Source organism: Salmo salar, chromosome ssa22, assembly GCF_905237065.1.
Source record: "Salmo salar chromosome ssa22, Ssal_v3.1, whole genome shotgun sequence".
Lineage (NCBI taxonomy): Eukaryota > Metazoa > Chordata > Actinopteri > Salmoniformes > Salmonidae > Salmo > Salmo salar.
The window spans coordinates 38,638,798-38,663,642 of record NC_059463.1 but is presented as its reverse complement, the minus strand read 5'-3'; the positions used below and the strand labels follow the sequence as shown (position 1 = coordinate 38,663,642).

The window sequence follows — 24,845 nt, the reverse complement described above, 5'->3', positions numbered from 1 at the left end:
AGGTACACCCATGACCAGCTCTGAAACCAGATTGCATAGCGGAGAAGGTACGGTGGGATTCGAAATGGATGGTAATCTGTTTGTTAACTTGGCTTTCGAAGACCTTAGAAGACAGGGTAGGATAGATATAGGTCTGTAGCAGTTTGGGTCTGAGTGTCACCCCCCTTGAAGAGGGGGATGACCGCGGCAGCTTTCCAATCTTTGGGAATCTCAGATGATACGAAAGAGAGGTTGAACAGGCTAGTAATAGGAGTTGCAACAATTTCGGCAGATAATTTTAGAAAGAGAGGGTCCAGATTGTCTAGCCCGGCTGATTTGTAGGGGTCCAGATTTTGCAGCTCTTTCAGAATATCAGCTATCTGGATTTGGGTGAAGGAGAAATGTGATGGTGGCAGATGAATGGCACAACAACGGGCCTCAGGATCTCATCACGGTATCTATGTGCATTCAAATTAAAATCGATAAATGCAATTGTGTTCGTGGTCCGTAGATAATTCCTGCCCATACTATAACCTCAACGCCACAATGGGGCACTCTGTTCACAACATTGACATCAGCAAACAGCTCTCCCACACAACAATCTGCCCGGTACAGTTGAAACCGGGATTAATCCATGAAGAGTACACTTCTCCAGCATGCCAGTGGCCATAGAAGGTGAGCATTTGCCCACTGAAGTCTGTTATGATAACTAACTGCAATCAGGTCAAAACCTTGGTGAGAAAACAAGCATGCAGATGAGCATCCCTGAGACGGTTTCTGACAGTTTGGGCAGAAATCCTTCTGTTGTGCAAACCCACAGTTTCATCAGCTGTCCGGTTGGCTGGTCTCAGATGATCCCGTAGTTGAAGAAGCCAGATGTGGAGGTCCTAGGCTGGCATGGTTACATGTGGTCTGCGGTTGTGAGGCCGGTTGGATGTACTACTAAATTCTATAAAATGATGGAGGCAGCAGCTCTGGTGGTCATTCCTGCAGTCAGCATGCCAGTTGGACACTCCCTCAAACCTTGAGATATCTGTGGCATTGTGTTGTGTGACAAAACTGCACATTTTAGAGTGGCCTTTATTGTCCCCAGCACAAGATGCACCTGTGTACTGATCATGCTTTTAAAATCATCTTCTTGATATGCCATACCTCTCAGGTGGATGGATTATCTTGGCAAAGGAGAACGCTCACTAATAGGGATGTAAACAAATTTGTGCACACAATTTGTGAGAAATAAGCTTTTCGTGTGTATGGAACATTTCTGGGATCTTTCATTTCAGCTCATGAAACATTGGACAAACACGTTTATATTTTTGTTCAGTATAATAGTGACTTAGTCACACACACTGGGTCTAACACACACCTAGGCATCTGGGCTAATATAATGAATAGGTAACAGAGACAAATACTGCGAATGCAGCCCAAATGGCACCCTATTCGCTATATAGTATATTACTTTTAACCAGAGCCCTATGCGTCCGTAATTGTAAATAAGAAGAATTTGTTCTTAATTGACCTGCCTGGTAAAATAAAGTAGTGCACTGTAAAGAGTGTTCCATTTGGGATACAGCCAGTAAGGTAATAATGTAGCTAGCTGCAGCCTCCCCAGCATGTGCCCAGAGTGGTGTATTTAAAGCCGGCTCCAATCCATCTCTCTCCCATTGATGTCTCAGCCACTGCCTGTCACCAAGGGAGTACCCCAAGGCTTGATCCTAGGCCCCACTCTCTTGACAATTTACATAAACAACATAGCTCAAGCAGTAGGAAGCTCTCTCATCCATTTATATGCATTTATATCCCCCCTGCCCCAGATGTTGTGTTAAACGCTCTCCAACAAGCTTTCTCTGCCCTTAACCTTGTTCTGAACACCTCCAAAACAAAGTTCATGTGGTTTGGTAAGAAGAATGCCCCTCTCTGCACCGTTGTGATTACTACCTCTGAGGGTTTAGAGCTTGAGGTAGTCACCTCATACAAGTATGGCTAGACGGTACACTGTCCTTCTCTCAGCACATATCAAAGCTGCAGACTAAGGTTACATCTCGACTTGGTTTCCTCTATCGTAATCACTCCTCTTTCACCACAGCTGCCAAACTGACCCTGATTCAGATGACCATCCTACCCATGCTAGATTACAAAAACGTAATTTATAGATCGGCAGGCAAGGGTGCTCTCGAGCGGCTAGATGTTCTTTACCATTCGGCCATCAGATTTGCCACCAATGCTCCTTATAGGACACATCACTGCACTCTATACTCCTCTGTAAACTGGTCATCTCTGTATACCTGTCGCAACTGGTTGATGCTTATTTATAAAACCCTCTTTAGGGGGGAGTGAGGCCTATCTGAGATACCTACTGCAGCCCTCATCCTCCACATACAACACCTGTTCTGCCAGTCACATTCTGTTAAAAGGTCCCCAAAGCACACACATCCCTGGGACGCTCCTCTTTTCAGTTCGCTGCAGCTAGCGACTGGAACGAGCTGCAACAAACACTCAAATTGGACCATTTTATCTCCATCTCTTCAAACACTGAATCATGGACACTCTTACTGACAGTTGTGACTGCGTCATGTGATGTATTGTTGTCTTTACCTTCTTGCCCTTTGTGCTGTTGTCTGTGCCCATGTCACGGGTGCTATCTTCAAATTCCCTGTCATAGATTAGCCAAGGTGCAGCGTGCCGGTAGTACCACATCTTTTATTTGTGAACTCGAACAAAACAAGAAAACAGGTGAAAACTGAAACAAACGTGACGTTCTGGGGCTGCTCACACACAGCTGCACAAAAACAAGATCCCACAAAAACACAGGGAAAAACAGGCTGCCTAAGTATGGCTTCCAATCAGAGACAACGATAGACAGCTGCCTCTGATTGGAAACCATACCCGGCCAAAACATAGAAAACAAAACAGAATGCCCACCCACCTATCACACCCTGACCTAACTAAACAGAGAAAACACAGCTCTCCTAGGTCAGAGCGTGACAGCCCAATAATGTTTGTACCATGTTCCGTGCTGCTACCATGTTGTTGTCATGTTGTGTCGCTACCATGCTGTGTTTTCATGTGTTACTGCCATGCAATGTTGTTGTCTCTTTATGTAGTGTTATGGTGTCTCTCTTGTCGTAATGTGTGTTTTGTCCTATATTCTTAATCCCAGCCCCCGTCCCCGCAGGAGGCCTTTTGCCTTCTGGTAGGTCGTAATTGTAAATAAGAATTTGTTCTTAACTGACTTGCCTAGCTAAATAAAGATTCAATAAATAAATAAAAATGTATGTTTGCTGAGGTTGGCAAATATGCTGAGGGCCTGAGCTATCTATCAGGAGTAGAGCCTGGGAGTGTTAGAGCCTGGGAGGGGAAGGATTCGGCCGTTTAACACAGCAGACGGCCACTGCCATCCATCAGTTTATCGATTCCACATGATTCAGGTGCTTCCCTCCAGAGCCCAGACCACCTCCCACCCCTGCCTACCCCAACAACTCCTCTACATATCTCCCTGATGCTCTCCCAGTCATCTCTCTCTCTTTTCATCTTCCATAGAGATCATTTTCCTACGCCAAAACATGATTTACTTTCTTTATAGGCTATATGGTGTGTGTGTGTGTGTGTGTGTGTGTGTGTGTGTGTGTGTGTTCATACATTTGTATTAGTGTTCACGTGTGGGCACATGATCCCTGCCCTCCAAACAGTTTCAACCTAACTAATCAAATCCATTTCTCCCACCTCGACTGTTTTGAACATTATAATGCAACAACAAACATTCCCCACCCACTAGCACCAGACCACTCAGTGTAACGATGCTATTGTTTCCTACAGCTACTCTTCCATGAACAAACATACTGTATCACTGCTCCTGTGGACCTAACTTTTCTCATGTTAACTCACCAGTTAGCATAGCAATGGGTGTTTTCAAAGAGTGATGATTAGTCCATCATGCATATTAGAGCGATTTTGTCCCAACTCCCAACCATACATCATTATCCCTTATGACTTACCGTGTTAATGTGGAATTGACATTCTTCTACTGTAATTTCATTATTACTTTAATGCAGGAGTAATATTCATGAGGGGATGGAGCTAAACAGAGGAGTAGTCTGACAGCTTGCATCTCTCTCACCCGCCCTCCTTCCACCTACCTTACCTCCTCCCACTCGCCTCCCCCCTCCTCTCCTCCCTTCATTTACAGCCTTCAGAAAGAAGATAAACACTCCGGCTGACAACCAGTCCCAGCCTTTAGATAATCCCAATTAGGAGAGCTTGAGTCAACAGGAGAGGGGATCTCACTGTGCCTCACTACACATTCATCTGCCTGCCAAAAAAAATTACTTCTGCATCCATAGTGATTGGCTGACTGGAGAAAATCCATATGGAAACTTTCTCTTGCTGTTGTCAAGACAACCAGATGGTTATGATCTCAGAGCAGTGCAAACAGTTAAGACATGCAGGGATCTTTGTTTCCATTAGGCATTGACTACTGATTGGCTAAAAGCAAAACAAACAGAGAATAATTTGTCCAAAACACGTCATCAGCTGGCTAGTTCTAAAGTAGCCTAGTGAGTCTGAAAAAAACTAAACACTGTCATTAGTGCTATCTGGGATCCTTGGAAAGTTCCTACCCCAAACCTAACCCTACCCTTAATTCTTATCTTAACCATTCTAAATGTAAACTTCAATTGTTGACAGAGTTGGCACGTCCCAAGGAACTCGTTTAAACTTTTCCAAGTATGAAGTGCACTAAATTTGAACAATTAACACCTCTTGGAAGGTCCATCTGAAAGGCTATAATATAATGGTGCGCTTTGCACGTCTATGTCTACAGTATTTGACATGCTAAAGTATTCTGAGGTGAGTTGTGTGTGTAGCTCTTTCCTGCAGTCAATGACCAAAAGAGCCCTCTTTGGCCTTGTGGGTGGAATGTTATTCATATTTTTCATAATTTCATATTTAATAAAAAAAAAAAAATTTACTGACTAAAATCTGGTGTTTCTATGTCAAACAGATTTGTTATATTTCAGTCTCTGATGTACAGTGGCTTGTGAAAGTATTCACCCAGTTGGCATTTTTCCTATTTTGTTTCCTTACAACCTGGAATTAAAATGTATTTTTGGGGGGTTTGTATCATTTGATTTACACTACCACTTTGAAGATGCAATATATTTTTTTATTGTGAAATAAACAAGAAATAAGACAAAAAAAACAGAAAACTTGAGCATGCATAACTATTCACCACCCATAAGTCAATACTTTGTAGAGCCACATTTTGCAGCAATTACAGCTGCAAGTCTCTTGGGGTATGTATCTATAAGCTTGGTACATCTAGCCACTTGGATTTTTGCCCATTCTTCAAGGCAAAACTGCTCCAGCTCCTTCAAGTTGGATGGGTTCCGCTGGAGTACAGCAATCTTTAAGTCAAGATTCTCAATTGGATTGAGGTCTGGGCTTTGACTAGGCCATTCCAAGACATTTAAATGTTTCTCCTTTAACCACTTGAGTGTTGCTTTAGCAGTATACTTAGGGTCATTGTCCTGCTGGAAGGTGAACCTCTGTCCCAGTCTCAAATCTCTGGAAGACTGAAACAGGTTTCCCTCAAGAATTTCCCTGTATTTAGCGCCATCCATCATTCCTTCAATTCTGACCAGTTTCCCAGTCCCTGCAGATGAAAAACATCTCCACAGCATGATGCTGCCGCCACCATGCTTCACTGTGGGGATGGTATTCTCGGGGTGATGCGAGGTGTTGGGTTTGCGCCAGACATCACATTTTCCTTGATTGCCAAAAAGCTACATTTTAGTCTCATCTGACCAGAGTACCTTCTTCCATATGTTTGGGGAGTCTCCCACATGCCTTTTGGCAAACACCAAACATGTTTGCTTATTTTATTTTTAAGTAATGGCTTTTTTTCTGGCCACTCTTCCGTAAAGCCCAGCTCTGTGGAGTGTACGGCTTAAAGTGGTCCTATGGACAGATACTCCAATCTCCGTTGTGGAGCTTTGCACCTCCTTCAGGGTTATCTTTGGTCTCTTTGTTGCCTCTCTGGTTAATGCCCTTCTTGCCTGGTCCATGAGTTTTGGTGGGCGGCCCTCCCTTTCGAACCTAACCCTGATCTGTGCTTCTTCACAACTTTGTCCCTGACCTGTTTGGAGAGCTCCTTGGTGCCGCTTGCTTGGTGGTGACCCTTGCTTAGTGGTGTTGCAGACTCTGGGGCCTTTCAGAACAGGTGTATATATACACAGAGATCATGTGACAATTAGATTGCACACAGGTGGACTTTATTTAACTAATTATGTGACTTCTGAAGCTAATTGGTTGCACCAGATCTTATTTAGGGGTTTCATAGCAAATGGGGTGAATACATATGCACGTACCACTTTTCCGTTTACATTTTTATTATTACATTTTTTGAAAAAACATATTTTTTTTCATTTCACTTCACCAATTTGGACTATTCTGTGTATGTCCATTACATGAAATCCAAATAAAAATCCACTTCAATTACAGGTTGTAAAGCAACAAAATAGGAAAAATGCCAAGGGGGATGAATACTTTTGAAAAGCATTATATAAAGTGTAATATTGGGATGCAAACTCAAAATTGAATACTTTAAATTCTATATCTGACATGGTACAGGTGTCTTCTTTCTTTGTTGTCGCCCATAACCATATGTGTGAGGTGTATACTTTTGTTTCAAAGTAGATTTGTTTAAGACTAACAATAATCACTCTGTGTTACCCTGATTTAGCCCACTGCAGTAAAAGGTTAAACACTGTAAATCAATTAAAACTTTTTGTCACACGCGCCAAATACAACAAGTGTAGACTTTACAGTGAAATGCTTACTTACAAGCCCTTAACTCTTCTTGAACTGCACTGTTGGTTAAGAAAGTATTTAACAAGTAGACTAAAATGTTATCATAAAAAGTAACACAATAAGAATAACAATAACGAGGCTATATACAGGGGGCACCGGTACCGAGTCAGTGTGCGGGGGTACAGGTTAGTTGAGGTAAATTGTACATGTACAGTGAGGGAAAAAAGTATTTGATCCCCTGCTGATTTTGTACGTTTGCCCACTGACAAAGAAATAATCAGTCTATAATTTTAATTGAGGTTTATTTGAACAGTGAGAGACAGAATAACAACAAAAAAATCCAGGAAAACGCATGTCAAAAATGTTATAAATTGATTTGCATTTTAATGAGGGAAAAAAGTATTTGACCCCCTCTCAATCAGAAAGATTTCTGGCTCCCAGGTGCCTTTTATACAGGTAACAAGCTGAGATTAGGAGCACACTCTTTAAGGGAGTGCTCCTAATCTCAGCTTGTTACCTGTATAAAAGACACCTGTCCACAGAAGCAATCAATCAGATTCCAAACTCTCCATCATGGCCAAGTCCAAAGAGCTATCCAAGGATGTCAGGGACAAGATTGTAGACCTACACAAGGCTGGAATGGGCTACAAGACCATCGCCAAGCAGCTTGGTGAGAAGGTGACAACAGTTGGTGCGATTATTCGCAAATGGAAGAAACACAAAAGAACTGTCAATCTCCCTCGGCCTGGGGCTCCATGCAAGATCTTACCTCGTGGAGTTGCAATGATCATGAGAACGGTGAGGAATCAGCCCAGAACTACACGGGAGGATCTTGTCAATGATCTCAAGGCAGCTGGGACCATAGTCACCAAGAAAACAATTGGTAACACACTACGCCGTGAAGGACTGAAATCCTGCAGCGCCCGCAAGGTCCCCCTGCTCAAGAAAGCACATATACATGCCTGTCTGAAGTTTGCCATTGAACATCTGAATGATTCAGAGGACAACTGGGTGAAAGTGTTGTGGTCAGATGAGACCAAAATGGAGCTCTTTGGCGTCAACTCAACTCGCCGTGTTTGGAGGAGGAGGAATGCTGCCTATGACTCCAAGAACACCATCCCCACTGTCAAACATGGAGGTGGAATCATTATGTTTTGGGGGTGTTTTTCTGCTAAGGGGACAGGACAACTTCTCCGCATCAAAGGGACGATGGACGGGGCCATGTACCGTCAAATCTTGGGTGAGAACCTCCTTCCCTCAGCCAGGGCAATGAAAATGGGTCGTGGATGGGTATTCCAGCATGACAATGACCCAAAACACACGGCCAAGGCAACAAAGGAGTGGCTCAAGAAGCACATTAACGTCCTGGAGTGGCCTAGCCAGTCTCCAGACCTTAATCCCATAGAAAATCTGTGGAGGGAGCTGAAGGTTCGAGTTGCCAAACGTCAGCCTCGAAACCTTAATGACTTGGAGAAGATCTGCAAAGAGGAGTGGGACAAAATCCCTCCTGAGATGTGTGCAAACCTGGTGGCCAACTACAAGAAACATCTGACCTCTGTGATTGCCAACAAGGGTTTTGCCACCAAGTACTAAGTCATGTTTTGCAGAGGGCTCAAATACTTATTTCCCTCATTAAAATGCAAATCATTTGATAACATTTTTGACATGTGTTTTTCTGGATTTTTGTTGTTGTTATTCTGTCTCTCACTGTTCAAATAAACCTACATTAAAATTATAGACTGATCATTTCTTTGTCAGTGGGCAAACGTACAAAATCAGCAGGGGATCAAATACTTTTTTCCCTCAATGTTGGTGGGGGTGAAGTGTCTATGCATAGATAATAAATAGCTAGTCGCAGCAGTGTACAAAAGGGAGGGGGGGGCGGTCAATGTAAATTGACTTAATTGTTTTATTAATTGTTCAGCAGTCTTATGGCTTGGGGGTAGAAGCTGTTGAGGAGCCTTTTGGTGCTAGACTTGGTGCTCCGGTACCGCTTGCCATGTGGTAGCAGAGAAAACAGTCTATAACTTGGGTGACTTGAGTCTCTGACCATTTTATGTGCTTTCCTCTGACACCGCCTATTGTATAGGTCCTGGATGGCAGGAAGCTTGGCCCCAGTGATATACTGGGCCGTTCGCACTACCCTCTCTAGCGCCTTACGGTCAGATGCTGAGCAGTTACCATATCAGGCGGTGATGCAACCGGTCAGGATGCTCTCGATGGTGCAGCTGTAGAAACTTTTGGAGATCGTGGGACCCATGACAAATCTTTTCAGTCTCCTGAGGGGGAAAAGATTTTGATGTGCCCTCTTCACTACTGTCTTGGTATGTTTGGACCATGATAGTTCGTTGGTGATGTGGACACCAAGGAACTTGAAACTCGATGTTAATAGGGGCCTGTTCGGCCTGCCTTTTCCTGTAGTCCACGATCAGCTCCTTTGTATTGCTCACATTGAGGGAGAGGTTGTTGTCCTGGCACCACACTGCCAGTTCTCTGACCTCCTCCCTATAGGCTGTCTCATCGTTGTCTGTGATCAGACCTACCACTGTTGTGTCATCAAACTTAATGATGGTGTTGGTTTCGTGTTTGGCCAGTCGTGGGTGAACAGGGAGTACAGGAGGGGACTAAGCACGCACCCCTGAGGGGCCCCAGTGTTAAAACTTCTTATGGCTCAAATCCCGTTGACGGGATCGATTTGACAACATCCGGTGAAATGGCAGAGCGCCAAATTCAAAAAAAAGTATAAAAGATATTGAACTTTCATAAGTGCAATACACCAAATTAAAGCTGAACTTCTTGTTTATCTAGCCACAGTGTCAGATTTCAAAAAGGCTTTACGGCGAAAGCAAACAATGCTATTATGTGAGCACAGCACCCCATCAAACAACACAGATAATCATATTTCATCCCGCCAGGCGCGACACAAAACTCAGAAATAACAATATAATTCATGCCTTACCTTTGACGAGCTTCTTCTGTTGGCACTCCAATATGTCCCATAAACATCAGAAATGGTCCTTTTGTTCGATTAATTCCGTCGTTATATATCCAAAATGTCCATTTATTTGGCGCGTTTGATCCAGAAAAACACCGGTTCCAACTCGCGCAACATGACTACAAAATATCTCAAGTTACCTGTAATCTTTGTCCAAACAACTTTCCTAATACAACTTTAGGTACATTTACATTTTAGTCATTTAGCAGACACTCTTATCCAGAGCAACTTACAGTAGTGAATGCATACATTTCATACAATTTCATACATTTTTTTTTTCTCTCTGTGCTGGCCCCCCGTGGGAATCGAACCCACAACGCGGGCGTTGCAAACACCATGCTCTACCAACTGAGCTACAGGGAAGTTATTTTTTAACGTAAATAATCGATCAAATTTAAGACGGGATAAACTGCGTTCAATACCAGAGGAAAACAAAGTGGAGAGTGCTTTTCAGGTCACGCGCCTCTATCAAAGAGTACACTTCCCTCGACCCTCATTCTGAACAGGGCTACTTCTTCATTACACAAAGGAAAAACATCAACCAATTTCTAAAGACTGTTGACATCCAGTGGAAGCGATAGGAACTGCAGGCAACTGCCTTAGAATTGTGGATTCTCAATGAAAGCCCATTGAAAAGAGAGTGACCTAAAAAAAAAAGAAATCCTGGATGGTTTGTCCTCGGGGTTTCACCTGCCAAATAAGTTCTGTTATACTCACAGACATCATTCAAACAGTTTTAGAAACCGTAGAGTGTTTTCTATCCAAATCTACCAATTATATGCATATCCTAGCGTCTGGGCCTGAATAGCAGGCAGTATACTTTGGGCACACTTTTCATCCGGACGTGAAAATTGCGCACTCAAGCCATAAGAAGTTAAGGATCAGTGTGGCAGACGTGTTGTTGCCTACTCTTACCACCTGGGAGCAGCCCGTCAGGAAGTCCAGGATGCAGTTGCAGAGGGAGGTGTTTAGTCTCAGAGTCCTTAGCTTAGTGATGAGCTTCGTGGGCACTATGGTGTTGAACGCTGAGCTGTAGTCAATGAACAGCATTCTCACATAGGTGTTCCTTTGTCCAGGTGAGAAAGGGCAGTGTGGAGTGCGATTGAGATAGCGTCATCTGTGGATCTGTTACGGCGGTATGCAAATTGGAGTGGGTTTAGGGTGTCCGGGAGGATGCTATTGATGTGAGCCATGACCAGTCTTTCAAAGCACTTCATGGCTACCGATGTGAGTGCCACGGGGCGGTAATCATTTAGGCAGGTTACTTTCGCTTCCTTGGGCACAGGGAGTATGGTGGTCTGCATGAAACATGTAGGTATTACAGACTCAGTCAGGGAGAGGTTGAAAATGTCAGTGAAGACACTTGCCAGTTGGTCCGCGCATGTTTTGAGTACACGTAATCCGTCTGGCCCGGCGGCTTTGTGAATGTTGACCTACTTAAAGGTTCTGTTCATATCGGCTACCGAGAGCGTTATCACACTGTCATCCAGAACAGCTGGTGCTCTCGTGCATGCTTCAGTGTTGCTTCCCTCAAAGCGAGCATAAAAAGGCATTTAGCGTCGCTGGACAGCTCACGTCTGTGTTTCCCTTTGTAATCCGTAATAGTTTTCAAGCCCTGCCACATCCGACGAGCGTTAGAGCCAGTGTAGTAGGATTCATTCTTAATCCTGTATTGACGCTTTGCTTGTTTGATGGTTCGTCTGAGGGCATAGCGGGATTTCTTATAAGCGTCCAGATTAGTCTCCCGCTCCTTAGAAGCGGCAGTTCTAGCCTTTAGCTCGATGCGGATGTTGCCTGTAATCCATGGCTTCTGGTTGGGATATGTACGTACAGTCAGTGTGGGGACGACGTAGAATGTAGAATCCGTGTCATCTGACCACTTCCGTATTGAGCGAGTCACTGGTACTTCCCGCTTTAGTTTTAGCTTGTAAGCAGGAATCAGGAGGATATAATTGTGGTCAGATTTGCCAAATGGAGGGCGGGGGAGAGCTTTGTATGCATCTCTGTGTGTGGAGTAAAGGTGGTCTAGGATTTTCTGATTTAAGTTTGCCTGCATTAAAGTCCCTGGCAACTAGGAGCGCCGCTTCTGGGTGAGCATTTTCTTATTTGCTTATGGCCTTATAGAGTTGGTTGAGAGCGGTCTTAGTGCTAGCTTCGTTCTGTGGTGGTAAATAGATGGCTACGAATAATATAGATGAGAACTCTCTTGGTAGATAGTGTGGTCTACAGCTTATCATAAGGTACTCTACCTCAGGTGAGCAATACCTCAAGACTTCTTTAATATTAGACATCTCGCACCAGCTGTTATTGACAAATAGGCACACACACACCCACCCCTCACCTTACCAGAGGTAGCGTCTTTGTTCTGCCGGTGCATAGAGAATTCCACTAGCTCTATATTGTCCGTATTGTTGTTTAGCCATGTGTCAGTGAAACATAAGATGTTACAGTTTTTGATGTCCCGTTGGTAGGATAATCTTAATCATGCATCATTTTTATTTTCCAATGATTGCAGATTAGCAAGAAGAACGGATGGCAGTGGGAGTTTACTCGCTTCACTATGGATTCTCAGAAGGCTGCCTGATCTGCGGCCCCTTTTTCTGCGTCTTTTCTTCATGCAAAAGGCGTGGATCTGGGCCTGTTCCATTAAAAGCAGGATATCCTTCTCGACGGACTTGTTAAAGGAAAAAGTTTATTCCAGTCCGCGGTGAGTAATCGCTGTTCTCATGTCCAGAAGTTATTTTTGGTCATAAGAGATGGTAGCAGCAACATTATGTACACAATAAGTAAAAGAAATAAGTTACACAAAACGCAAAAAAACTAACAAAATAGCAAAATTGGTTGGGAGAATGTAAAACATCAACCATGTTCTTCGGCGCCATCTTCTTCAACGCCTAGCCTACAGAACAATGTTTGGTTTGAAGAGAAACAGTATTCTACCATGGAACATGCTGACCCTATTCTCCCTAATGCTTAGTACTAGACCTGGCTATAAATACACTGGGTCAATTGCAACCAGAATTGGCCAGCGTACTAAAATGAGGTAAACTCTCATTAAACCATCAATACAACATAATATCACCGGCACAGCTGATTTCAATTGCAACCATCATCGGGCACTGAATTGCTGCTCTCTAAAGCTCACTAAGTGTTCCTGGTCGCTGTCAACATCTTTGAAGACATTCTGGTGGGTATTATCATTGGGGTAAATGAAACCTCCTTTTTAGCAGACAGTGTAGATTTAGTACAACTGAACCGAAAAACCAACTTCTCTGGTTAAAATTGGCCTATGTGGCATCGATATGAGTTTGAAACATTTATTCTAGTATAAAAAAATTGACTACGAAGCGTCAATAGGATAATGTTGGTCATAAAATCAGTTTCGTTCAAAACTGAGATTAGCAAGATGACTAGAATTTTTTTTTGTCACAGAATAAAGGGTAGGCCAGTTTTCCGTGGGTTGGGTTTATTTCAATCCTGCCCGTATGCCCACAGCTGGCAGCACCCAAGTAATCATCAATTCAGTGCACAGCTGCACACTAAGCACAATATTCTTGTGCTTCTTCTGCCAAAGTAGGTAATCAACTCCTTAATTAATTGACATTCCCCTCGACCACTCGACCACTTACCGGGCCACGGAGGAGAGACAATGTACAGGGGACACAATGTACAGGGGACAATATTTAAACATTTCAATAGCTCCAAATTTCAATGACTTAAAAACCTTGGACAATATGCATTTCATATTAATTTATACATTTACATTGTGTAATTTATTGACGGTCCCTAACTAGCCCCTCAGACAGGCAATCCAAAGTGAAACCAACTTTGCCACTGTCGCACACCTGCCTGCTGAAGCTAATTTCTGAAAGAAGTTGGCTCGCTTGATCACGAATAGCCCTGAATTAATTGTGAATAATGACGAGTGAGAAAGTTAGACGCACAAATATCATACCCCCAAGACATACCTCTCACCATTAACATGGCGGGACTATGTTCAACAAGTCATTGTATTATTTAAAATCTAAAAAGTGCTGGAGTACAGAGCTAAAACAACAGCAAAACTGTCACTTTCCCACTGTTCCAGATACTTTTGGAGCTCACTGTAAATGATAACATCTGGATCCATAAAACAAATGATATTTGGAGGTCATTGTTCCGTCAACCCCACAAACCCACAAGGACAGAACGGGACTGGACCGGACACAGGACAGGACAAGAACCGACAGAACAGTTCATCCTAAAGCCGCCACTGAGTAAACACATGAGGAATATCAGGATTTAACCAGAAGAACTTAATACAACATTTCCAAATAAATCTATTAACTCCCTACCCTGCATTCCTGGATAAAGCTGTATTCAGTAATCTGTCTGGGAGCGTAAGAAGCTTTCCGTCAACACATACAGTGGGATTATATTCTGCTCTCTGCCATGTCTCACTGTGAACCATGACAACAGGGAGGGAAGATTGCTATGAGGTTTTCATAGGAAGAAGGCGATGCTATCCTCCTGGCTCCTGCTTATATAAGACTTTTATAATATCTTAATATTCTGTCAGATGCCACACCACTTTATTGAGTTCTCTATCCAATGTTACTGAAAGAAATAGATAACAATGAACAACTCTGGAAGGTTGAAATATGCGGACGAAGATCGTCGCTCATGTTATTTTGCCACTGTTTAGCACTGAAGCAGTGTGACGTTCTGCTTCTCTCACATTGATGTGACATTGGGCTAAATATGGTGTGATACTGTAACTGTATATCACAGACTTTACTCTGACTCACTACTTCAGTTTACTCCTCTTGGCTACACCAGTTCTAGTCTCACAGTACAGGACATCACAGCGAATGACTGGAGTCCAGGCTACACCAGGTCTGATATTCTGTAAGGGACCACAACAGTGGTTGCATCACAAATGGCACCCTATTCCCTATATAGTGTACTACTTTTGACCAGAGCCCTATGGGGAAATAGGGTGCCATTTGGGACAAAGCCACTATCAAGTCACCCTGTCTGAGCTGCCTGCAGTAGAGCCATTTATCTCCAGCCATTCCTGTCCCAGGAAAACACCTGTTAATAATATGCGATTCCTGACAGAGGTGAGCATCCACACACAGCACCATATCTCTGTTAACACCAGTGCATGTATGTTAGGTCATTGCATGGTGCTTTAGTGGGGGGGAGCGGAAAGGTGGAGAGGCGATCCCTGACCATCTGGAGTCAATGCTGTCCTCCTGTTGCTTAGTGTCATGTCGTCATCTACTCGATCTAGTCTGTCCCCTCCAGATACAAACCATCAGTCATAATGCCAAGGGCTGTGTTCAGCTTTCTGCTTGGAAATTGATGTTCTGGTCCATTGGGGTGGATAGGCTTGTGTGAACTGACCAAAACATAATGTGATGATCATAGGCTTCATGTGTGCTTCAAGGTTTGGACCATTAAAATGTAAACTGAGAAATATGTGCTAACTTACGAACAAAACAATGCAGTTGAAAAATGAAATAAGAGTGTTGCTCTGTAGTCTGATCAGAAACCCATGGACAGAAAGGGAAATGGTCTGAATGAGGCTGCATCAGACAGTGGCCGTTTCCGAATACCCATACTGCGTCCTAAATAGGTCATTTGAGTGTGCGAAAAAATTATATTTAATAGTATGCAACATTTCGAAAATGTTGGATACTTTAAATGCCCGGATGTCATACTCATTTGGGCTTTAACAACAGCTGATCAATTAGACACGTGATGCACTACCAAAATCAACAAATAGTGGTAATCAACACAATTGTGCATGTCACGTTCTAATTATGCGAAAATAGAATGTTTTATAGTATGTGAATTTTCCCCAAAAAATGGAGTATGGTTTAAATGCCGGGATGTTATACTCATTTCAGCTCTTCATCTAGAATTCGATGCACTTTTCCACAATACATTGGAAGAGGTGGGCTGTGAGTGATAGGCCCTAGTTCTTGTCAAGTAGCCAAACTACAAAACTAGGCTAATTAATAGCAAAGCTTCTGTGGTGGTGTTCAAATGTAGGCTAAGTAGTTTTTGTTCTCCTTAAAATGATCACAAGTATTGCTTCTTTGGCTACAGCTTTAAAAACAGAAGAATTTGTTTTTACCCAAAGTGGATTTCTGTTCTCATTGAAAAGTGTTTCTTGTTCTCTTGGTCTTCTTCAGAGCTTTTAAACTAAATACTAAACCATATTTTGATTTCTGAATATGTTGGCACAGGGGACTCAGTGTCACCGGTGTAGACTGTCTCTGCATTGTGTTTTGATCGGCTTACATATGACCACAGTATCAGGGTTGGTGTTGATCTTTTATTCTCTGATAAAGAAACAAACAACATCCACAAATGGAATGTTGTGCTGTCCTTATGCACCAACTCCTCTCTTCCACATAGGTACAGTAGACAGGGAAGAGGTAAGAGGGGCAGAGGATGTTTATGAGGGGGAATGCAGAATTAGAAGGAATCATGCAACGTTAAAAAGGGCACTTACAACAACAAAAGGAATGTACACTAATATCAGGCATGGAAACTATTCAGATTTTGTGTATTTATACAACATGAAATTCAACACTTGTTACATCGGGATGTGGCTGCGTTATTAACGTCATGTTAACCAGGCCTTTTGATTTGAATATATGGATTGTTTTAGTTTTGTAGTACAGATTCTAAATTTAACTACTCAAGGACATAATGGAGTTCTCACAGAGATCATATCATTCGTAATGAATGATATGATCTCTATGGTTTTGGATCATATCCAAATGTGTGTTATTTCCTCATTGATATCCAGGTCACGGTCACCCTCGCAAAATACATTTCTAACCTCAAGGGTGTTTCCTGGTTAAATAAAATGTCTTCTCACCCCGTTTTTCTTTCTTCTTCTTTCATTTTCCCTCTTTGCTCCTCTCACACGCTGCTGTTACTGTGCCATTTGGCCTGGCTGCTCTATGCTCTGCTCTCACTGAGACACTAGAAATAAATACAATAATGTCCAAGAGCACTAATCTCTCTGTTACGCTAAACGTGATATACCTCTTCTTGCACATCTCTCTCCCAGCAATACATTGAGACTTACTGTATTCAGCTATTACTGTAACAGTGGTGTCAGAACACTTACGTTCCCAGAACTTCTTTGAAGTCATAGTTTTCTTTGATGTCCGACGTCTTCTTTTTCCATCCATTCCCATCCTCTAGATCTCCAAGGGGCATCCTAACCTATTCTGTCAATCCGATCGGCCACGGGAGAACTGTGGAGGGATGAAGTGGTGGACAGTCAGGCAGAAAGTTTAGCATCCACATTTATTAGCAGGCAGACCCTGCTCACTGGAAAACACACACACACTTCATGCTTTAAATCGAGTTACTGGAGAAGAGCAGCCAAGCATGTTAATGATGACACAGACAATCTATCATCTAGTCATTCAAAACCAAATTATGATAGGCTTTGAAAGATGTGGTATTTACATGGATGAGACATGGAGGGTCTTAACTGGGCATGGGCTGGGTCCCAAATGGCTCCCTATTCCCTATATAGTAGACTAGTTTTGACCAGAGCCCCATTGGCCCCGTGGTGTGCCTAATGCGAAATCAGATGTATGGATCAACATGGGAGATTTAAAGCACTTTTCAATGCCATCTCTCTTTAGTATTTTAATTAATTACAACTCACAGAGGTCATTTCAATCGATAAATAACCAGAGAAAAGAGTGATCAACACCCAAGGTTGTATTTACCACAAGGCTAAGAGAAGGGAGGAAGGGAGACAGACAAAGAAAGAGGTGTAATGGGTTCACACTCAAAAATAAGTTGCATAAAGCTTACTTCATTATTCAATGTTTTACATTTTTTACTGCATCAGGGGTAGTGTACACAGATGTTTCGGCTCTACAGCCAGATCTGGACAGGTTCCGAAATTAAATTAAATGAATTTCTTAACTACATTAACTCTAGAATACAATTAATTTCCTTCACTATGGAACATACCATTACATCTAAGAAATGTATAGAGTTACTTGTTACAAAGAAGAGACAATCTCTCAGTACTACATTTTACAGAAAACCTACAGATAAAAATACTATATTGATAGCTGATATTTATCCCCCTCTCCCCCTAAAGAGGTTTACCAGTAAGACAACTTCATAGACTGCGTCGCATCTGTAATACAGAAGAAGAATATGATAGACAATCAAATTCTCTCCTTGAGCATTTTCACCTGAGAGGATACCCGATACCTGGCATGATAAAGCTCAAAAACAAATTAAAAGCTTGAACAGGAGCCAGTTACTTAATAAATCCTAACAAAAACTGAATAAAGTGTTTTCTGTTAACTATATACTTACTTTCAATGATAGCTGTTATGGCATCAAGTCTATTGTCATAAACACTGGCACATCATCAGAATCCTCTTTAAATTGTGCTTTCCAGAGTCCACCTTTATTCACCTATAAATGATCAAGAAATCTATCAAACATTTTGGTTAAATCAGATGTGGTCAGAGAGAGAAAAGAGGCATTCATAAAAGGATGCTTCCCCTGTAGATCTTGTACCTCTTGCAGCACCATAAGGACATGTTGTAACTTTGTATGCCCTCAGACTTCTAGAACCTATGAGATAAAGTAATGTATAACTTGCGCTACTAAAGGAGTTATGTATGTTACAATGTTCTTGTAATACAATTTTTATTGGAAAAACATCCCCGCATTGAAAGTACGTCTAGAGAACATAAATCCACAATTAGACGTGGAGAACATAAATCCACAATTAGACGTGGAGAACATAAATCCACAATTAGATGTCAAGATATCACCTTGCCAGTTCCGAGACACATTATAGAACAAAATCATTATATTAATGAATTGCTTTGCGTCGGTATTCTAAAAAGTTAATAGCTATGTGGATATATACATTTACAGTGGGGGAAAAAAGTATTTAATCCCCTGCTGATTTTGTACGTTTGCCCACTTACAAAGAAATGATTAGTCTATAATTTTAATAGTAGGTTTACTTGAACAGTGAGAGACAGAATAACAACAAAAAAATCCAGAAAAACGCATGTGAAGAATTGTATGAAATTATTTGCATTTTAATGAGGGAAATAAGTATTTGACCCCTCTGCAAAACATGACTTAGTACTTGGTGGCAAAACCCTTGTTGGCAATCACAGAGGTCAGACGTTTCTTGTAGTTGCCCACCAGGTTTGCACACATCTCAGGAGGGATTTTGTCCCACTCCTACATTTACATTTAAGTCATTTAGCAGACGCTCTTATCCAGAGCGACTTACAAATTGGTGCATTCACCTTATGATATCCAGTGGAACAACCACTTTACAATAATGCATCTAAATCTTTTAGGGGGGGTTAGAAGGATTACTTTATCCTATCCCAGGTATTCCTTAAAGAGGTGGGGTTTCAGGTGTCTCCGGAAGGTGATGATTGACTCCGCTGTCCTGGCGTCGTGAGGGAGCTTGTTCCACCATTGGGGTGCCAGAGCAGCGAACAGTTTTGACTGGGCTGAGCGGGAACTGTGCTTCCTCAGAGGTAGGGGGGCCAGCAGGCCAGAGGTGGATGAACGCAGTGTCCTTGTTTGGGTGTAGGGCCTGATCAGAGCCTGAAGGTATGGAGGTGCCGTTCCCCTCACAGCTCCGTAGGCAAGCACCATGGTCTTATAGCGGATGCGAGCTTCAACTGGAAGCCAGTGGAGAGAGCGGAGGAGCGGGGTGACGTGAGAGAACTTGGGAAGGTTGAACACCAGACGGGCTGCGGCGTTCTGGATGAGTTGTAGGGGTTTAATGGCACAGGCAGGGAGCCCAGCCAACAGCGAGTTGCAGTAATCCAGACGGGAGATGACAAGTGCCTGGATTAGGACCTGCGCCGCTTCCTGTGTGAGGCAGGGTCGTACTCTGCGAATGTTGTAGAGCATGAACCTACAGGATCGGGTCACCGCCTTGATGTTAGTGGAGAACAACAGGGTGTTGTCCAGGATCACGCCAAGGTTCTTAGCACTCTGGGAGGAGGACACAAGGGAGTTGTCAACCGTGATGGCGAGATCATGGAACGGGCAGTCCTTCCCCGGGAGGAAGAGCAGCTCCGTCTTGCCGAGGTTCAGCTTGAGGTGGTGATCCGTCATCCACACTGATATGTCTGACAGACATGCAGAGATGCGATTCGCCGCCTGGTTATCAGAAGGGGGAAAGGAGAAGATTAATTGTGTGTCGTCTGCATAGCAATGATAGGAGAGACCATGTGAGGATATGACAGAGCCAAGTGACTTGGTGTATAGCGAGAATAGGAGAGGGCCTAGAACAGAGCCCTGGGGGACACCAGTGGTGAGAGCGCGTGGTGCGGAGACAGATTCTCGCCACGCCACCTGGTAGGAGCGACCTGTCAGGTAGGACGCAATCCAAGCGTGGGCCGCGCCGGAGATGCCCAACTCGGAGAGGGTGGAGAGGAGGATCTGATGGTTCACAGTATCAAAGGCAGCAGATAGGTCTAGAAGGATGAGAGCAGAGGAGAGAGAGTTAGCTTTAGCAGTGCGGAGAGCCTCCGTGACACAGAGAAGAGCAGTCTCAGTTGAATGCCCAGTCTTGAAACCTGACTGATTAGGATCAAGAAGGTCATTCTGAGAGAGATAGCAGGAGAGCTGGCCAAGGACGGCACGTTCAAGAGTTTTGGAGAGAAAAGAAAGAAGGGATACTGGTCTCCTCTTTGCAGATCTTCTCCAAGTCATTAAGGTTTCGAGGCTGACGTTTGGCAACTCGAACATTCAGTTCCCTCCACAGATTTTCTATGGGATTAAGGTCTGGAGACTGGCTAGGCCACTCCAGGACCTTAATGTGCTTCTTCTTGAGCCACTCATTTGTTGCCTTGGCCGTGTGTTTTGGGTCATTGTCATGCTGGAATACCCATCCACGACCCATTTTCAATGCCCTGGCTGAGGGAAGGAGGTTCTCACCCAAGATTTGACGGTACATGGCCCCGTCCATCGTCCCTTTGATGCGGTGAAGTTGTCCTGTCCCCTTAGCAGAAAAACACCCCCAAAGCATAATGTTTCCACCTCCATGTTTGACGGTGGAAATGGTGTTCTTGGGGTCATAGGAGGCGGAGGAATGCTGCCTAACACGGTGAGTTGAGTTGATGCCAAAGAGCTCCATTTTGGTCTCATCTGACCACAACACTTTCACCCACTTGTCCTCTGAGTCATTCAGATGTTCATTGGCAAACTTCAGTCGGGCATGTATATGTATTCTTGAGCAGGGAGACCTTGCGGGTGCTGCAGGATTTCAGTCCTTCACGGCGTAGTGTGTTACCAATTGTTTTCTTGGTGACTATGGTCCCAGCTGCCTTGAGATCATTGACAAGATCCTACCATGCAGTTCTGGGCTGATTCCTCACCGTTCTCATGATCATTGCAACTCCACGAGGTGAGATCTTGCATGGAGCCCCAGACTGAGGGATATTGACAGTTTGTGTTTCTTCCATTTGCGAATAATCACACCAAATGTTGTCACCTTCTCACCAAGCTGCTTGGCGATGGTCTTGTAGCCCATTCCAGCCTTGTGTAGGTCTACAATCTTGTCCCTGACATCCTCGGAGAGCTCTTTGGTCTTGGCCATGGTGGAGAGTTTGGAATCTGATTGATTGATTGCTTCTGTGGACAGGTGTCTTTTTTACAGGTAACAAGCTGCGGTTAGGAGCACTCCCTTTAAGAGTGTGCTCCTAATCTCAGCTCGTTACCTGAATAAAAGACACCTGGGAGCCAGAAATCTTTCTGACTGTGAGGGGGTCAAATACTTATTTCCGTCATTAAAATGCAAATCAATTTATAACATTTCTGACATGCGTTTTTCTGGATTATTTTGTTGTTATTCTGTCTCTCACTGTTCAAATAAACCTACCATTTAAATTATAGACTGATCCTTTCTTTGTCAGTGGGCAAACGTACAAAATCAGCAGGGGATCAAATACTTTCCCCCCCACTGTAATTCTGTATCTCCATATGGTTTAAACAAATAATTAGATTTCACCACCATAAGCTACATTTAGACTGTTATACAAGAACACTGTCCATATCAGATTTTGCATATCGTTCATGAGTTGGCACCACGTATTTATGAACAACTTTTCCTGATGTCCATTGTGGTGGGCTATCTCATGAATTGATGTGACGTATTTAGGTGAGCGGACACCTGGGGCGATCATGTGTGAGTTGCCCTTCGTGCCCGCTCCCATACCCTATAATTCTGTATCTTTTTGGGAATCATTTGTATAGAGGTAGGCCAGAGGGGCCGCGTCCCTGATTGGCAGATGAGTGGAAATCCTGATTACAGGATCTGTTGTTCTTTACAAATGCTGTTTAGAATTATTTTTTTAAACGTACCTACACACTGAAGAACGCCGTAAAGCCGAAATGGCTGTGTACAATATCCCTGATCCAGTAAAAAAATTGACATATTTTTGAGTGTGACCTCATTACACCTCTTTGTTTGTCTTAATTTGCGGGTTTATGCAGCAATACACCAACCCATCTGGTTTGCACTTAGTGGGACTATCATTTTTCTTTCAACAGGACATTGACCCGACACACCTCCAGGCTGTGTAAGGGCTATTTGACCAAGAAGGAGAGTGATGGAGTGCTGCATCAGATGACCTGGCCTCCACACTCACCCGACCTCAACCCAAATTAGATGGTTTGGGATGAGTTGGACCACAGAATGAAGGAAAAGCAGAAAACAAGTGCTCAGCATATGTGGGAACTCCTTCAAGACTGTTGGAAAAGCAATCCAGGTGAAGCTGGTTGAGAGAATGCAAAGTGTGCAAAGCTGTCATCAATGCAAAGGGTGGCTACCTTGAGGAATCTCAAATATAAAATATATTTTGATTTGTTTAATACTTTTTTGGTTACTACATGATTCCATAGATTTGATGTCTTCACTATTATTCTACAATGTAGAAAATAGTAAAAATAAAGAAACCCTTGAATGAGTAGTTGTGTGCAAACTTTTGACTTGTACCATATATATATACACACACACATACACACACTACCATTCAAAAGTTTGGTGTCACTTCGAAATGTCCAATTTGTTTGTCCATTAAAATAACATCATATTGATCACAAATACAGTGTAGACATTGTTAATGTTGTAAATGGCTATTATAGCTGGAAACGCATGATTTTTTTATGGAATATCTACATAGACGTGCAGAGGCCCATTATCAGCAACCACGTTCCAATGGCACGTTGTGTTAGCTAATCTAAGTTCAGAATTTTAAAAGGCTAATTGATCATTAGAAAACCCTTTTGCAATTATGTTAGCACAGCTGGAAACTGTTGTCCTAATTAAAGAAGAAGCAATAAAACTGGCCTTCTTTAGACTAGCTGAGTGTCTGGAGCATAAGCATTTGTGGGTTCGATTACAGGCTCAAAACGTCCAGAAACAAAGAACTTTCTTCTGAAACTCGTCAGTCTATTCTAGTTCTGAGAAATGAAGGCTATTCCATGTGAGAAATTGCCAAGAAACTGAAGATCTGGTTCAACGCTGTGTACTACTCCCTTAACTGAACAGAGCAAACTGGCTCTAACCAGAAAAGAAAGAGGAGTGGGAGTCCCCGGTGCACAACTGAGCAAGAGGACAAGTACATTAGAGTGTCTAGTTTGAGACACAGACGCCTCACAAGTCCTCAGCTGGCAGCTTCATTAATTAGTACACGCAAAACACCAGTCTCAACGTCAACAGTTAAGAGGCCACTCCCGGATGCTGGCCTTCTAGGCAGAGTTCCTCTGTCCAGTGTCTTTGTTCTTTTGCCCATCTTAATCTTCTATTTTTATTGGCCAGTCTGAGATATGGCTTTTTCTTTGCAACTCTGCCTAGAAGGCCCGCATCCCGGAGTCGCAACTTTAGGGTTGGCACTATGCATTACGGCAGGTAGCATTCTCCTGGCATCAGCCAAACCCAGATTCGTCCATCGGACTGCCAGATGGTGAAGTGTGATTCATCACCCCAGAGAACGCGTTTTCACTGCTCCAGAGTCCAATGGCGGCGAGCTTTACACCACTCTAGCCGATGCTTGGCATTACGCCTGGTGATCTTGGGCTTGTGTGTGGATGCTTGGCCATGGAAACCCATTTCAAGAAGCTCCCGACAAACAGTCATTGTGCTGATGTTGCTTCCAGAGGCAGTTAGGAACTCTGTAGTGAGTGTTGCAATCGAGGACAGACGATTTTCATGCGCTTCAGCAGTCGGTGGTCCCGTTCTGTGAGCTTGTGTGGCCTACCACTTCGCGGCTTAGCCGTTGTTGCTCCTAGACATTTACAGTTCACAATAACAACACTTACAGTTGACCGGGGCAGCTCTAGCAGGGTAGAACTTTGACAAACTGACTTGTTGGAAAGATGGCATCCTATGACGGTGCCACAGCGAAAGTCACTGAGCTCTTCAGTAAGGCCATTCTGCTGCCAATGTTTCTCTATGGAGATTGTATGGCTGTGTGCTCGATTTTATACACCTGTCAGCAATGGGTGTGGCTGAAATAGCTAAATCCACTAATTTGAAGGGGTGTCCACATACTTTTGTATAAATAGTGTACTTGTTTAGGACTACAGAGAAAGGGAGATTTAGCTGGACCCTGACATATGTTGTACAACCGCAACCTCTCTAACAAGTATTTCAAGCCAGCCTGTCAAGAACTGATCATGACCATTAGCACCCTATAGGCCAAGTCCCAGTTTATAGCACAGTGCACCCATAGTCACAAGGAAATGTGTGGATGTCCTGGACATTATTACTCTATGTATAAATAGTAAGTAGTAAGGACAGGCAGAGGCCGAATGGGCTATTGCAGAATATCACCAATTGCATGGGAAAGATACAACATCTTGTTCCATAGCCTCATAGTTCTTCTAGATTTATTCAAATTCCAACAGGCTATGATAACACTTGAAATGTAAAATAGCAAGATTAAGAAAAAAATAGTTCTGATATGGAATAGATTGGATTACAATATGTATACTTCTAATTTAGTGAGAAACATTCTGGTCTTTCTTGGCA

The 24,845-nt window shown here is 43.1% G+C and overlaps 1 protein-coding gene across 2 annotated transcripts in view; it reads right to left on the bottom strand.

Annotated features, from left to right (window-relative positions):
• The window catches only part of LOC106583531 (calcium/calmodulin-dependent protein kinase type 1-like), a 60,411-nt gene that overhangs the window by 34,457 nt on the left and 1,109 nt on the right, over positions 1-24,845 (bottom strand). The window contains exons 2-3 of one of the 2 annotated variants that reach the window (XM_045705853.1): positions 18,137-18,238; positions 16,914-17,043 (exon numbers count right to left, since the gene is read on the bottom strand). In XM_045705853.1, coding sequence (XP_045561809.1) covers positions 16,914-17,005 — 92 coding nt within the window. In that variant the 5' untranslated portion in view covers positions 17,006-17,043; positions 18,137-18,238. The remainder of the gene's footprint in view (positions 1-16,913; positions 17,044-18,136; positions 18,239-24,845) is intronic. The other variant, XM_045705854.1, reaches the window with a different exon arrangement.